We start from the raw sequence: 15,874 nt of genomic DNA on the forward strand, positions 1-15,874 counted from the left end.
AATATGCTTCCAAATGTGTTCAGAGTTCATCAGTTTTTTTTATCTGGTTATGGATAGCATTTTCCTTCATAAATCCTTGGTACTTATTTTGGATAATTGTATTGTTGAGAAGAATATGTGTGTATATGTGTGTATGTATGTGTTTGTGTGTGAGAGTATGTCTGCATGCTTAACTCTGCTTGGAAGTTGGAAAAGGAAGGAAAAAACAAGAATAAAGTAAAAAGCACACAATGGAGAACAGAAAGGAAGGAAAGAAAAGATAGATAATTATGAATACAATGCCTTCTATTATTATATATACTTTCTTGAAATGGAAATTTTTTACATATTTTAAATACTCATGTTTTGCTGGGCACATGACAATTTTTTTTCTTTTTCTGTCTTTTTCTATTTTGTTTTTTCTTCTGCATTAAAGTTTTAAATAAAGAAATACATTTTAAAATAACATGGATGCTATACTACTTAGTGCATATATATTTAATACTGATATTGTTTTCATTGACTATACCTCAGAGTTGCCCCTTTTTAAAATCCCAATCCATGTGCTTTTTTTAAAAAATGCATTTCAAACTTCTTATTCGTTGAAGCAACTGTTTTCAGAGAAGAATGGAAGGAAAGAAAGAAGAATGGAAGGAAAAGAAGAAGAAAGTAAGGGAAGCAAAACAAAGGAAGCAAGGGAAGGAAGGAAGGGAAAGGAGGGAAGAGAGGAGAAGAAGGGAAGGGAAGAGAAAAAGAAAAGAAGGAAAAAAGAAGGAATGCTTTCCAACATTCCTGCAGACCATTTACTGTTGAGACTGAATTGGACTTTTGACACTCAACCTGATTTGTATTTATTGACTGTTCCTTTGACAGTGAGCAAAATGCAGATACCAAAATATGGGAGTAATATAGGGGAAACACCATCATTTCACCAGGCCATCAGAAAAGACTTTTTTTCCCCCAGTCATTATGAGTAATCAAGGAGGTATGAAAATGCTCAATTTTAATTCAAATGTTCAGAATGGAAAGAAAGTTAAAATAATTCACTACTGAAATAGGCTAAAATTCCATAAAAATGCAAAATGATAAAGCTCAATAGATTATTAAAAAAAAAAACTAGATCCAATACATACTGAAGAAAGGTTAAGTGAAAGAAAATGTGTTATTTAAGTTGGCAAAAAAATATGCATGATTCATGTAATGGGGGAAAATGTGTATATTTAGAAATGAAGGATTCCTATGATATAATTTAGATAGTATTATAACTAATAAATAATCAGTCAGAAGATAAAAATGCATTTTAAGATGAGCAAGACAATTTAATTAGTATTTTCAGCTATTTTAGTAAACAATATATTTTTATTTTTTAAAATATATGGAAGTGCCAAACCAAGATAGTGGCAGAGAGTAAGCAATATAGTCACACTCTCCCAACATTCTGCTCTAAATAATTTTAAAATAACACATTAAATTGAATTCTGCAGCAGCAGAGGAAACAAAAATCAGGATTAGACTAAAGCATAATAGATTCTTCTGCCCCTTATTTTAATTCTGTGTGTGTTTTTCTATTTCAAATGTGATACTCATACATCAACATAATAATTGATTCTAGTTTCTAATCCATTTTGCTGTTTATAAAATCACTTCTGTTAATCATGATAACATTCTGTTATGGGTTAGAAAATAGATTGGTGGATCAGTGGAATAGATTAAGTACATAATAAAAAGTAAATAATCATAGCAATTCAGTATTTGATAAATGCAAAGAACCAAGCTTTGGGAGCAAGTACTCATCATTTCCCAAAACTAGTTGTAAAAATATAGACTGATAACTCACACCATATACCAAAATAAGGTTAAAATGAGTAAATGGTTTAGATATAAATGATAAGATCATAAGTAAATTAGAGGAGCATGGAAAAAATTACTTGAGTAAAATTTTCTGTCCATAGAAGATACAGAAATGATGATGGAAGTTAAAACATCCAGTATTAAAAGGAAATTAGTTAATTAGTTAGAGCTAGGAATTTTACATATTTCTCCAGAAAGATCTCCCTTCTCAAATATAAAAGAAATGAGCCAAAATTATAAAATATGAGCCAGTTCCCAATTAATAAATGGCTAGAGGATATAAACAGATAGTTTTCAGGAGATATCACACCTATCAATTCTAAAGCAAGAATGATTAGATAAACACATGGTCAAAATGCCTCTGAAGTACCACTTCATACCTTTCATATTAGCAAACATCACAGAAAAGCAAAATCACAAATGCTGGAGGGAATTAAAAGCATAGAAAATTGTAGGTGTAATTGTGAACTGGTCCAAACAGTCTAGAGAATAAATTTGACCTGTATGCAGATGGTTATAAAACTGTGCATAACTTTTGATTCAACTTTTATTTAGTCTGTATTCTAAAAGAAAATGAAAAGGATTCATATCTACTAAAATGTCTAAGTAGCTCTTTGCAATCAAAGATCTGGATATTGAAGAGATGTTCATCAATCAGGAAATGTCTAAACAAGTTTTGGCATATGATTGTGATGGAATACTACTGTGTAATTAAAAAGTGAGCATGATGATTTCAGAAAAAAACAGGGAAAACTTGCATGGTCTGATGCAAAGTAGAGTGAGAAGAAACAAGTGGCAAGAAGAAACAAGAAACAAGTCCACAGTGGCAATCACATATAAGAATGATCTTCTATGAATGACTTAACTAGCCCAATCAAGAAAATGATTTACAATACCAAAAAGCCCACGGTGAAAAATTCCATCCATCTCCTTTATATAAAGAAAACTGGTGAACTTTGTGTGCAGATTGAAGCATATTTTTTTTTTACTTTTGTTTTTTGGAAGATGGCTAGCATATGGAAATGTTTTGCATGACTGTATATATCTTGCCTTTTTAGTGAGTGGTAGAGAGGTAAAAGATGAAGAAAGAATTTGTAACTCAAATTCAAATTCAAAAGTCATTTTAAAAAAATAATGTTAAAAATAAATACCAAAAAGATCATAGTTATTTGTTTGTTCATCTATATAAATTTTTAAATTTTGTATCTTTGGCTAAGAGTAGGCTGCTTATGTCTACATAAACAAAGTAAGGCAACATTATTTCATCCTAGGTAGCAAAAAGAATAGAGAGAAATAACAAATTTTTCTATAAGGCTGATTTTATATATCCATGTCAATTAAAAACACTGAATGTCAAAGAATTTTAAATTTTCAAAATCAAAAGCAAGTTTTTTATCTTAACAATGAACATAAATCTTCTAGATTACCACAAGAATAGTGTCTTAGATACATTTGATCCATTTTAAACTTCCAAATCACAATCAACTCATGAAACTGCACAAGAATCAATAAACTCATATTTGGAAGTTGATCAGGTGTCGTATATTAGAACTTGTGATTAAATCCCTTCTCAAACTCTTTCCTATTATGACCTACATCTCAAAGGTCTCTCCCATTCTATGGTTTTGTCCTGTGAGTAAGGAAGAAAAGTGAAGAAAATTTTATTTATCATAGAAAAAGAAACTTACCACTAAGAGTTTCCATTAATTGCTCTGTCGATGGATCTGGGTGGTTCCTCAGTAGAGTATATACGGACATCACCATTCCTGGGCTGCAGAATCCACACTGAGTGCCATGGCATTTGGCAAGCCTTTCCTTAGAGGATTAAAAAAAAAATCATACTTTAAACCAACATCATTTTTCAGTCTTGGTCATCAAAAACCATGTATCTACTTTAAAAATGACAAATCAAACTACAATTCAAGAAAAGAAATCGAGGAGAAAGCAGTTCTTTCTTGGAATTGAGATTTCCCCCCAAAAGCCCCAGCAGCACACTTAAAGCAACTATAGTCAAGAACAAATTTGAAGGGGCTAAGGAAAAAAAAAACAGGAAGATGAACAAATATCCAGGGACTCATTGTTAAGACACCAGGATTTTCTGCAAAAAAATGCGCTAAGCATAATTTGTCCTCAACATATTTATAATGTGATTTTAATCTAGCCTTTCTGTCTATTCTCTAATAATAAATATGTGATAGATCTCTAAGGTCCTTTTCAGAATTCCTATGATTGTATAGTTATATATCAATCACTTTATTGTCTTCAGCAACACTATCAGAAGGAATGACTCTATTTTGGAATATATACTGGGGTTTAATGGTAAATGCTTAACAACCAGGGTCTCTGCAGGGAAGGTATGGGGGAAAATATACAAATAGCACATTTACACATTTAAATTTGCATTTTAGCAGAATAAGTCTTAAAAACTAACCAAATAATAAATCAAGTCCTGATTTGTAACAATTGCTAATTTCTAAATGTCCACACTGAAAATTTAGCAATTGACTCTCTGACTTTTTTAGCTGATTGAAGCAGGCTCTAACATATTCCTGAACATAAGGAATAATATGAGAAATATCATGCAATGGTGAGTTGAGGACCTGTCTTGGAAGTAGGAAGACATAGATTCAAATCCTACCTCTGATATGCCTACAAATAATGTGACAGTAGGAAAATAATTGAATTTTAAATTGTTCCAGGCAAGCTCCTCAAGACTACAAGGAATATTGGCAATTTGTTTTATGATAACAGGAGTTTTCACATTAGTAATTAACCACAATGATAAAAATATGAAAATATGGAACAAATTAAACTATGATAGATTGATGGATGAATGGATGGATAGACAGATGAATAGATGGATAGATAAATGGATAGAAAGATGTGTATGTGGCTGGATGGATGGACAGATAGATAGATAGATAGATAAATAGATAGATAGATGGATAGATGGATACATGGATGGATGGATGGATGGATGAATGGATGGATGGATAAATGATATATCCAAGAACAGAGTGAGTTGGCTTACTTCTGGGAAACTGCAAAATTGTTAAGATTTTTTAAAATGACCATCTGAAACTGGGGCCTACAATATTCTGTTCTACCAAACAATACTGAAGGCTCTAAAAAATTTAAATGTATAATGGAAATGAAAAAATGGACAAAAGTTGCACTAAATGGACATAATGGATGAGTTGTCCACATCAGTGGAGAGTTTTTACATTGCTGAAGTCATACAGTATATACTTTCAGTGCCACAAGATACAATGTAATCTTACCTGAACTGGATGAATCCTGGTTTTGATGCTTCCAATGCCTTCCACTGTGGTGACTGCAGCACCATGGAGAGAGCATATGGGAACCAAGCAAGCAGTGGCAGAATAATGACTAGAGTGTTTTAAAATTACGTAAAGAAAAAATCAGTGATTGTAATTTTTCCTTCTTAATAAAATTGATTGAAAGTCACTTTCATTTTAACTTAGAAGTATAGGAGGTAAAACTTCTAGGATCTCTTAAATGAGGATTAACCACTGATTAACCACTTTCTAATGAATAATGTATAAACTGACTGACAATTTAGTCAAAACTAATATATCTATGTAGTGATACAAGAATAAAACAGAGTGGTTACCAAGCAACATATGAAAATACAGCAATAATAATAAAAAGTCATAAAAACAGATGGTATACTCACTGCTATCCTGAATAACAAGCATTAATATTCATAATTTCTTGAGTTGTGCATGGGGGTCTACTCATATGTAATAATAATATGTAATAAATCACTTCAAAATTGGCTTTTATTGGGCTTAAATAAGCTTGCAACTCAAGCTACAGAAAACAAGAAAAACATTTATTGAAAAATCAAGATTTTAGAATTGATGCTTTTCATATTGATGTAAATTATCTTTTCTCAATAGCATATCATTTTCCTATAACATATTTTCAGCATTCATTTTTATAAGATTTTGAGTTCCAAATATTTTCTCCTTTCTCCCCTTACTAACCCCATCCCCAAAACAGCAAACAATCTGATAATAGGTTATACATGTACAATCGTTTTGAATATATTTTCAAATTTGTCATGGAGACAAAGTCAGTCTCCATAGTATTTCCTTTAGATGCAGATGGCATAATCTTGCTGTTACTAGGTACAATGTTTTACTGGTTCTGCTCACTTCATTCACTATGTGTGGGATGGCACGACCCTCAACTCAAATTGACTACTCAGAGGCACCTCTAAGAACAGACAGAAAGTTCCTTTATTTACAATCTTGAGAAGTGGGTGGTCCAGCACTGAGTCTAAAGGGAAAAACTCAGCACTTGGAGGCCATTGGACAGACACTGACAGCCAGCTTTTATTATCAAAAATCACAAAAAATACAGTATTTCCTTAACCCACCTTGTTCCTCCTTATCTTCAGGGAATAAGGAAATTTGTGGTCTCTCTGCAAGGTACTTTCACAAAGGTACAAGAATATGATTGTTGCAACAGCATTTTGTAAGGTCTGATATAAGCATTATTGTAAAAGGGTTTAGTAATCTTATTTCTGAGAAATGGAAATTGGAGCTCTCAGACTTTAATTATTTTAATAAGCTTTTTCTGGGAGATTTCCTCTCTCTCTCTCTCTCTTTCTCTCTGTGTGTGTGTGTGTGTGTGTGTGTGTGTGTGTGTATATATATATATTTCACTCAACTATAAGTTCAGGTAATTCTTTCCAGGATTTTCTGTAATCAGTCTCCTTAACATTTCTTATAGAACAATAATATACTATAACTTATCTAGCCATTTCTCAATTGATGAGCATTCAGTCAATTTCTAGTTCCTTACTACCACAAAAAGAATTGTTACAAACACTTTTTGTGCACATGGGTCCTTTTCCTTCTTTTATGATCACCTTGGGATACAGTCTCAGTAGTGACACAGCTGGATGAAAGGGTATGCACAGTTTTGATATATTAAGTTTTTAACAATTTTGGAAAATACAAGGGAAAAAAAAGAAAAAGAAAAATACAAGATAAAAAATAATTCTAGGGTTAAGTTTCCATTATAATAATTAGGGATCACAAAAGATTTAGGTTTATGATAGAGACTGAAGTTGAAGGCCTAAATTTGTAACAATTCTGCCTTGGAAATAAGATTTTTGTTGTTGTTTGTCCTTCATTCTCAAAGAGGACCATGACATCATTCATGAATTTAAGTGAGGGAGGAATGAATTCCTTAACCAACCTGACTGTTTTCTTCAGTACCACCTGGGTATAATGGCCAGAAATAGATCAGGACAACTACAGATGGTCCTAGATGCAGTGGGAGACTTTGATCTTTGAGGCCATACCCATTCAGTGATTAAGACTAGGTAGCATTTGAAGGAAAAAGGCTATTGAAGCTATTGAAGTGAAAGAGGCTATTTCACTTAGTCAGAAAAACAATAAATAAATAAATCTTAGAGGGGAGATCCTCAGATTATCTGGCCAAAATAAAAAAGATTGCTATCTATATTCACTGGGAATCAATCATGATGCCAACAATGACCAATTAAAGCTTGATCTGGGACCTATTTATACAATTTATGAATGACTTCTATTTAAGTTTTAGAGAAATACCTTTCTACAATCAGCTGGAGTGTAATTCTCAAAGTTCTCCCACTCCCTTATACAACCAACAAAGGAACAAACTCTCAAAGCTTTCCCATTCCCTCATACAACCAAACAAGGATATGGAAAAGATAAAATCAACCACATGTGCTTATGAGATATAAAATTAGATTGGTAAGATGCCATTTCTAAGAGAACAAAACAAATAGTCACAAACATATACTAGTCACCCTTTGTCTGTAATAGAGGTGGAAATAAGGATCATTTGTTTCTCCTTATCTGTTTGTTTATGATTTTTTCCCCCTTAGAGTGCTGTTTACCTGAACAAGTACCAATGATAAAAAGAAAAAAAAAATACACCCACAGTCTTAAATCTTTCTGCTTTATTTTTCTCCTCTCCAAGCTCCCGTAAGAGTGGGATTGAAGAGAATTGATAGTGTTGCAATCTCTGCTGCTGTGACGCGTATCACTTATCCTCTTCTTGATGTATTCCCCTTTCTCTTTAAGAGACCTTTAAATCTGCTGTAATGAAGGACTCCACCCTCCAGTCCTTATCTCCATTAAGGCTTTCTTTTAGAGCCAGAATAAAAACACTGTCCAGTGATTTACCCCTCATGGTAGGGAAAGCAGTTTAAGCTTTGCCAGGACTATTATAATACCATCAGTCCATTATATCCTGTGTAGATTCTTGCTGAAGTCATTTACCACATATCAATTCATTTTCTTTCTATTCTCAAATTCATTCCCATTTCCTTTTTTACTTCAAATTCCTGCCTGCCCTCACTAAAGCTGAAGGAGCATGACAACTACATTAATGCCCTATCTGGCATCCTAGTTCTTTAATCTCTTCAACTTCTATAATCTATATATTTATTCCAGCTATTCTTCCTCAGTTATTAATAAAGGACTGTCGATTTAGAACTCTTTATTCAATTAGCATTTGTTCATTCACTCATTAATTTATTTAACATGCATGTGCCAGACACTATGCTAAGCATTATAGATATAAAAAAGCAATAATTCCTATCCTGAAAAATCTTATTCTAATCCCATTATCTATAACTACTATCTGCATAATTCTGAATGCCAAAATTGCACTCTTTTATCATACCTTCTATTCATTCAATCTCTCTCTGCAGCAATCTTAAAACTATTCCTTAAATTCATTGTCACCTCTACTTCCAGCTCTCCTTCAAATCCCACATTGTTCAGGCTTCACATTGCTGCCTTTGCCATTCTGAACGCTGTGTTTGAGCAAATTAACTATACAAAAACCCCAAATCCTTTGCTCTATTCAAATGCAATCCTGGATTTACCACTATCATCTACCTTCTCTCATGCTTCTGGCTTCTGAACCCAACTAAATATTGTCAGTGAAGCAAACTGGGGCTTTTACAAATTCATGGTATCTGATCTCTACTAAATTCTCACAGTCAATACTTTTATTCTTCCATGACTGTCATACTCTAAATGACTATTGCAAACTTTTTCCTCTCTCTCAGCAGAGATCCTTGCTTTTTACTTCACTAAAAAAAAAATCAAGTCACAGAGTCAGGCTCCTTTAGCGCTCTCCCAGATCTTAATTCCAAGACCACCTAAGAAGGGAAGCCTCACAATTTCTTCCATTGAACTAGAGTGATGCTCAATTTTCTTCCTCAGGAAGAGAACTCTACCTCCTTCTGGACTTGGTTTGTAGTCCTCAGGGAAAGAAGTCAACAGAGCAAGATGAGCAAGATTTACCCATGAACAAAGTTACTATCTTGGAAATCGGAGTATCTAGATCACAGAGGGACTATGCTTTTCATTCCTTGGGAAACATCATAGAAGAAGATTTTTAGCAATATTTATATTTAGCCAACAAGGTAATCACAGGCATTAAAAATAGTAAAAGTAGAAGATAACCTTATAGTCCAGTGGTCCTCAAAGTGTAGTCCAAAGAATTGTTGGGGTCTCTGAAACCCTTTCAGAGGGTCTACAAATTCAAAATCATTTTTTTATTTCTAATATAGTAAATAGCTATAAATATAACCCATGTGAACAAAAACTCTTTGAACAGATCCTCGATAGTTTTTTTAACAACATGAAGATACTGAGAACAAAAGTTTGAGAACCACTGTATATAGTCCCTTGTGCAATGAAGGACTGTAGAAATTGGGTGCTTATGAATTCATAGTACTTCTGGGAATTGAAATTTTATATGGATCAAAGAAATTTCAAATCACATTTGACTAGAGAGAGAAATTTTTCTTTTTCTAAACATTCCCAGAATCTTAAAGTCAAAGCAATAGTATATTCAGTAAAAGAGGCCTAGGATGGAGAGAAGTCAGAAGTTCTAGTAATCATGGCTTTTAAAACAAAGAGAAAACTATTGAAAAGAACTATTCTTTTTCTGCCCTTGAGAAAAATTCAGAGAGACAGAGACAGACAGACACACAAATACACACACACACACACACACACACACACACACACACAGATACAGAGAAAAGAAGAGGCAGAAAAAGGGGAGGAACAAAAATTGCAAACAACTATGCAAAGACTTGTAGGTCAGAAGTTAATATTCATATAAATGGAGAATGAGGGTACAGCTGTTGTCTGTTGTCTGTATGTTCAAATATAAAGAAATGCTCCAATGGTAAAGTATGAATTCTTATCAATGATGACAAGAAAACAATCTTTTATTTCTTCCTTAAACTTTCCTCTGGTATCATGAAAGCTCCTTAATCTTTGTTCTAAAATGCAAGTCTATTGGCTTTTCAATTTTTAATTTTTATTGTAGGACATGGAAGGATCAGTCCTAAGGAAACCTAACTATGAATCATGGAACTCAAAGCAAAAATGGTAGTAAGGATTTTCTTTATCTGTAATTTATCAATTTTAAAATCTTCATTGAATCAATGTCCTGGCAGGAATAGGGTGAGCTCATAGAAAATCAAGATTACTGAAAACTCCTTTTTGATGCTGTAACTCAGACTATTCTGTATCATGTCCTATTCTTTCTGCCTTTATCTCTAAGAAAATGGTGAGCTTAATTCTAGCAATGATCAATCCCTTTGACAGGGATGATTTCATCCCTTCTTATTGTTATGCCACAGTTCTCTTTTATTGTTCTGACTCAGTTTCCCTAATTGTCCTGACTCAGTTTCCCTAAGTTGTCCTGCCTAGGTTAGGTTTCCCTAAATTGTCTTACCCGGTTTCCCTGAATTATTCTGCCTCAGTTCCTAATTGTTCAGGTCAATACTGCAACACTATCTCTCCCTCCTAATCATGATGATCCAGATAAGGAGAAAGACCTTCTATCTTAGACATCATCAGAATGTTGGGCGCCTCTCCCCCTTCTGTCATTCCAGTTTATCAGATATCCTCATGCCTCCCCCTACCCCATCAGAACCAGATTGATAGACTCTCTCAGTACTCCAACTCCGCCCCTGCCTCAGTCTACCCCTATAGCTGAGCCACATGTGTATATGTATGTCAGTAAGAACTCACTTTGTTTGATGGATTATTGGAGATGATAATCTCATTCAGCCCTGGGACCAAACCATGGATCTATTTGGTCCCAATAAATCTCTCCCTTTCAAATAAAATATTAAAAACTCTCTTATTTCTATCTTGCCTCAGTTTCTCCAGCATTACATTATTTACCCTTTTGATTATTCACCACCTTCTCTTATCTTCAATATTTCCTTATTTACTGGCTCCTTTCCAACTAATGACAGAAATATCCAAATCGATCTCATCTTCAAACGACCTTTCCTTGACCCTAATATTCTTCAAATGACTTGCCTATATTTTACTTTCAGAGGCATATTCCTAGGAAAAAAATAAAAACCTCTAGAATTGTCTTTAATTTATCATCTCCATCTCACTTACTATCCTTACAAAATGACATATTCAATCCCTTAATTGAAACAATCCATTCCAATTATATTAAGGATCCATCTTTTAATGGCTATTTCCACCAGTTCTTTGCAAGCTTTTGACCTGGTCTAGCACTTCCTTTTTTTGGACATAATCTCTTTGTGACCTTGGTCTTTATTGATTCTCCTACAAATTAATTGATCTCTTTCTGCTAGAAAATCAATACCCCATATTCAAAATGTGGCTGTTTCCCAAAGTAACATAACTGTCCTTTTTTCCCTTCTATCTATATCTTCTCTTTTTATGATCTCATCAGTTGCCATCAGTATAGTTGTCACCTCTGTGTAGAGCTCTTCCAAATCTAGTGCTATTTCTATATCACCAACTGTCTGCTGGATATATCAGCAGGAGCTGTCTCATTTATAGCTTAAAAATCAGCATATTCAAAACTGAACTCATGATCTTCCTACCAAAGCAAAACAAACAAACAAACATTTTTTTCTACACTTAATCATTTGTTATTAGGTTACCAAAATCTTTCCAGTCTCCCCAGGTTCACAACCTCAGAGTCATTCTTTACTTCCTCTCCTTTATTCTCACCATTTTCAATCATCTAGAAAGTCTTGTCAATTCACTGCTCACATAGTTCCTTTTCTCTTCACTTTCATCACCATGGATCCTAATTTAGGCCACATCAACTTTCGCCCTAATAAAATAAATTTATAATTTTTCTCCTTTCCAATCTATCTTCCAGGTAGCTGGATTCAATCACCAGACTAAACATGTCATTTTCCTGCTTAAAAATCTTCACTAATTCCTTTCTTATCTATAGAAAAAATGCAAACATCTGAGTTTGGTATTTAATGCCTTCTACTATCTAATTCCAAACTAGCATTTTAGTTTTATTTTATTATACCCCTACCTCATGCACTATATGCTCATTTTTTCATTACTTATCTCAATACCTTTCTGGTGTCTGAATACAAACCAATGATTATTTGTTGTGGATTAAATCAATGCTAAACTGAGGCAAGATAGAGATTAAAGAGTTTTTAATATTTTATTTGGATTTTTGAGAGGGAGAGATTGTGCAGGGGCCATGTTGCCCCCAGGGCTGAAGTCTCAAAGCATCCAGCAGCGAATGTGAGTTCTCAATGACATATATATATATATATATATATATATATATATAATATATATATATATATATATATATATGTAAATCAGTTTCTCTGGCATTACAAAATTAATCTAGAAGCATATCTCCCCACGATTAGACGAATTTTCAGAGGCATTGAAGGGGGGAGGACAACTTGTAGTTCTGGAAAACCTACTCACATCAAGAATGGATTAAATAGGCAATACTTCATATGTAGGATGAAGGGCATAGCACCCTCCAAAATCTATAAAGAAATAAGGGCGGGGGAAGCAATAAGATAAGATGGGATACAGAATGATGTATAGATTTGTGGAAATGGCAATGGGACAAATTGTGTAGTTAATGGGCAAAAGATAAAAGAAAAGGCAAAGTATAGAAGGATGTGTATGGTAGTGAGATAAGTATGTAGATTAATGGGAAAGAGATAAACAGGGTGAGAAAGATGGTATATGATAAGGTGGGACACAAGAGTATTTAGATAAATAGAAATGGATAAATAAGTGTGTGGATTAATGGGAGTGGGATGAGGAGGGAAAGAAAGGGAGGAGGAGAATGGAGGAAAGGTTAAGTAATAGCAAGGCAAGTTAAGGAGTAAAATTAAAGCAGATTAGTTAGCAGGGATAGGAAATACAAGCACTACAACAAGGATTAGGAGTTGAATTTATTAGAAAATAGAAAGAAGGGCTAGTAATCATTGACCTTAAACAAAGTCAAACATAAAGATTTAATCAATAAAGAATTCTACATTATATGTCAGCCATATTAATATTGTTTTAGATACATATTTACATATGGATAAATGTGTGTGCATATATATGTGTGTTTGTAAGTAAATATAAAATGTGTGTGTGTGTAATATATATATATACATATATATGTAGGTATATATATATATATATATATATATATATATATATATATATATATATATATATATATATATAAACATACCTGTATTTAACTGTAACCTGCTTGGGGGAAGGGAAAGAAGAAAGAAGAGGAAAAGAATAAAGTAAAAAGTACACAGCAGAGAACAAAAGAATAACTTGCAAGGAAGCAAAGGAAAGATGGGTACTCATGAATATAATCTCTTCTATTATTATATACACTTTCTTGAAATGGAAATTTATTGTTACTTATTTTGAATCCTCCCTGATGGTCTGCTGGGGACATGACTGTTATGGACCAGAACTCTGAACTTAAAACAAAGGATTCTTACAAGGTACTAAGTCAGTGGATGTTTTGGGCCAGAATTTGAAACAAGATACTAAGTGGAATTGAGGAGACAATAGTTAAATCTAGTTTAGCATTGATTTAATCCACAACAAATAATGGTTTCCTAGTGATATAATGATTGGTTTGGATTCAGTGTGGAGCATATAAGTGGGGACTCACAGCCACATCCATTCATCCCATCTCATACCCATCTTGGTGGCAGCCTCTCTTCCTTCACTTCTCCACTGAAACCAATACTCCAAAAGACCCCCAGAAAACTGCCCAGCCCCAGGAAGGAGATAATAAAGGATGTGGACTATAAGAAAGCTAACCAGGCTCCGGGAAAAGAGATAGGACTTTGAAAGAGATAATAAAGGATTTGGACTTTAACACCTGGCTGCACTTGTGGTGATTACTGAACTGAAACGAAAGCTGCTCCCAAAGACCCCCAACAGAGAACATTACATTTTAGATAGAACATTACACATGACAATATATTGTTTTCCTTTTCTGTATTTTTTCTGTTCTTTTTTTCTTACTTTGTATTCAGTTCAATTAAAAATATATATATATTTTTAAATTCTCTAAGTTGGTATGGGTTCATTCAATTTTCCCCAAGAGTAAAAGAGTTAAAACTGCCCAAGAGAATCAAGGTTCTCAGATTAGAGTAAAAAGTTTTCAAGGATTTCCCCATTCTAGAGAGCCCTTATGTGTTAGGTAACAGGACTTTGTGCAATGTAAACTAACTTAGTGGTTAACAAGATTAACTCGATGCATGTACAGATTTATTATATACATGTTATGGTAGATAATTTCTTTTTTTACCATACACTCCAAATGTTTTGTGTATTGGCAATTCACCTCTTTTGTGTAAAATTTTTACATTTTTAATAATAAGATGCCAACAGCCTAAGACAGTAGGCACCGAGAAGGCAAAAAGCATTGAGAAGCCAGTTTTAATATAGTGAGGGTCTCAAGTTATAGACAGTAAGTTAGTTATACTGCAATATAATACAACTATCAGTTCTTGCATAGAGGCGACTGATGATAAGAGGCAAAGTTGGGGAGCAGCTACTCTTAAGGAAGTTTAGTTAGAGACCTGCCTTCCCAAATCTTATACTATTTGGTTATGAAAAGACTGAACTTGTCTCTTTGTAAATTCTTCCATCTATATGAAATGAAACTGAAGGAGGAAAAGATAATATCTCCTGAGGTACTCACAGACAACTGGGAACTCTAGAGAATATGGTTTAGCAACAAGCTTATCTAGAAATCTAAATCTAGATAATACAGAGAAGAAAGAAACAGATGGAGCAGGAAGTTTGCTTCAAAATTGTTTTTAGTACACAAGGAACTGGCTTTGCCAGAGAGGGAAGTATTAGGTCATAGTTACATATTTTGAACAAAACAGTGTCATTACTAAGGAGACAATGTGCAAACATGGTCTGGGAGATTAGAATCAGATTGGGCGGAAGCAGGTTGTATAAGAAGATTATTAAATATTTGACAGCATTAAAACCTCAAAATGTTTCCAAATCAGATTTGAATTGTTGTTTTGTAGATTGGCTAGATTTAAGAAAGTGATGAAGTAATAAGATTAACTAAACATAAAAGTGTGTCAAAAGGACATTTCTTTTTCCTGAGAGCTAGTTATTAAAAATTTATAGTCACATCTCTGGGTGGAAGAAACAGAAGTTTGTTCCTTATTCTTTTCCATAAGCCCCCAAGATAATTTGGTGTTTAAAAAGGAGGGCAAAGGCCCAAGATGGCACTGTGGATAGTGTCAGAAGTGAAGACAGGAAGACTCATCTTTCTGAGTTCAAATCTGCTTTCAGACCCTTAATTTCTGTGTAATCTTGAACGAGTCATTTAACCCTATTTGTCCGAGTTCCTTATCTGAACGAATGGGAGAAGCCAAGAAATCTAGCTAAGAAAATCCCAGATAGAATCATGAATGTTTGGGCATGACTAATATGACTGAACAAAAAGTCCTCTGAGTCTTATGCTTTCCTAAAAACTAAATCTTAGAACTCACCAAGAATGGAGAATTCCCTTTTACAACATTTCAGCCATCAAAAAATAAAACTTTAAACACCAAAAGATGGAAGGAAAATTTCTCTACAGCACAATTAGATAGGCTACATATGGAGCACTCTAGGGCAACACAGGCAAGAAAGATGGTGGTTATTTATTCATTCAAAAAATTAGGAAG

At 33.6% G+C, this 15,874-nt stretch overlaps 1 protein-coding gene across 1 annotated transcript in view; it reads right to left on the minus strand.

Annotated features, from left to right (window-relative positions):
- Positions 1-15,874, minus strand: part of LOC127557273 (aldehyde oxidase 4-like) — a 91,713-nt gene that overhangs the window by 63,611 nt on the left and 12,228 nt on the right. Inside the window, exons 4-5 of the mRNA XM_051990655.1 lie at positions 5,112-5,220; positions 3,519-3,645 (exon numbers count right to left, since the gene is read on the minus strand). Of these exons, the coding sequence (XP_051846615.1) occupies positions 3,519-3,645; positions 5,112-5,220 (236 nt within the window). The remainder of the gene's footprint in view (positions 1-3,518; positions 3,646-5,111; positions 5,221-15,874) is intronic.

The sequence above is a fragment of the Antechinus flavipes genome, chromosome 3, assembly GCF_016432865.1.
Source record: "Antechinus flavipes isolate AdamAnt ecotype Samford, QLD, Australia chromosome 3, AdamAnt_v2, whole genome shotgun sequence".
Lineage (NCBI taxonomy): Eukaryota > Metazoa > Chordata > Mammalia > Dasyuromorphia > Dasyuridae > Antechinus > Antechinus flavipes.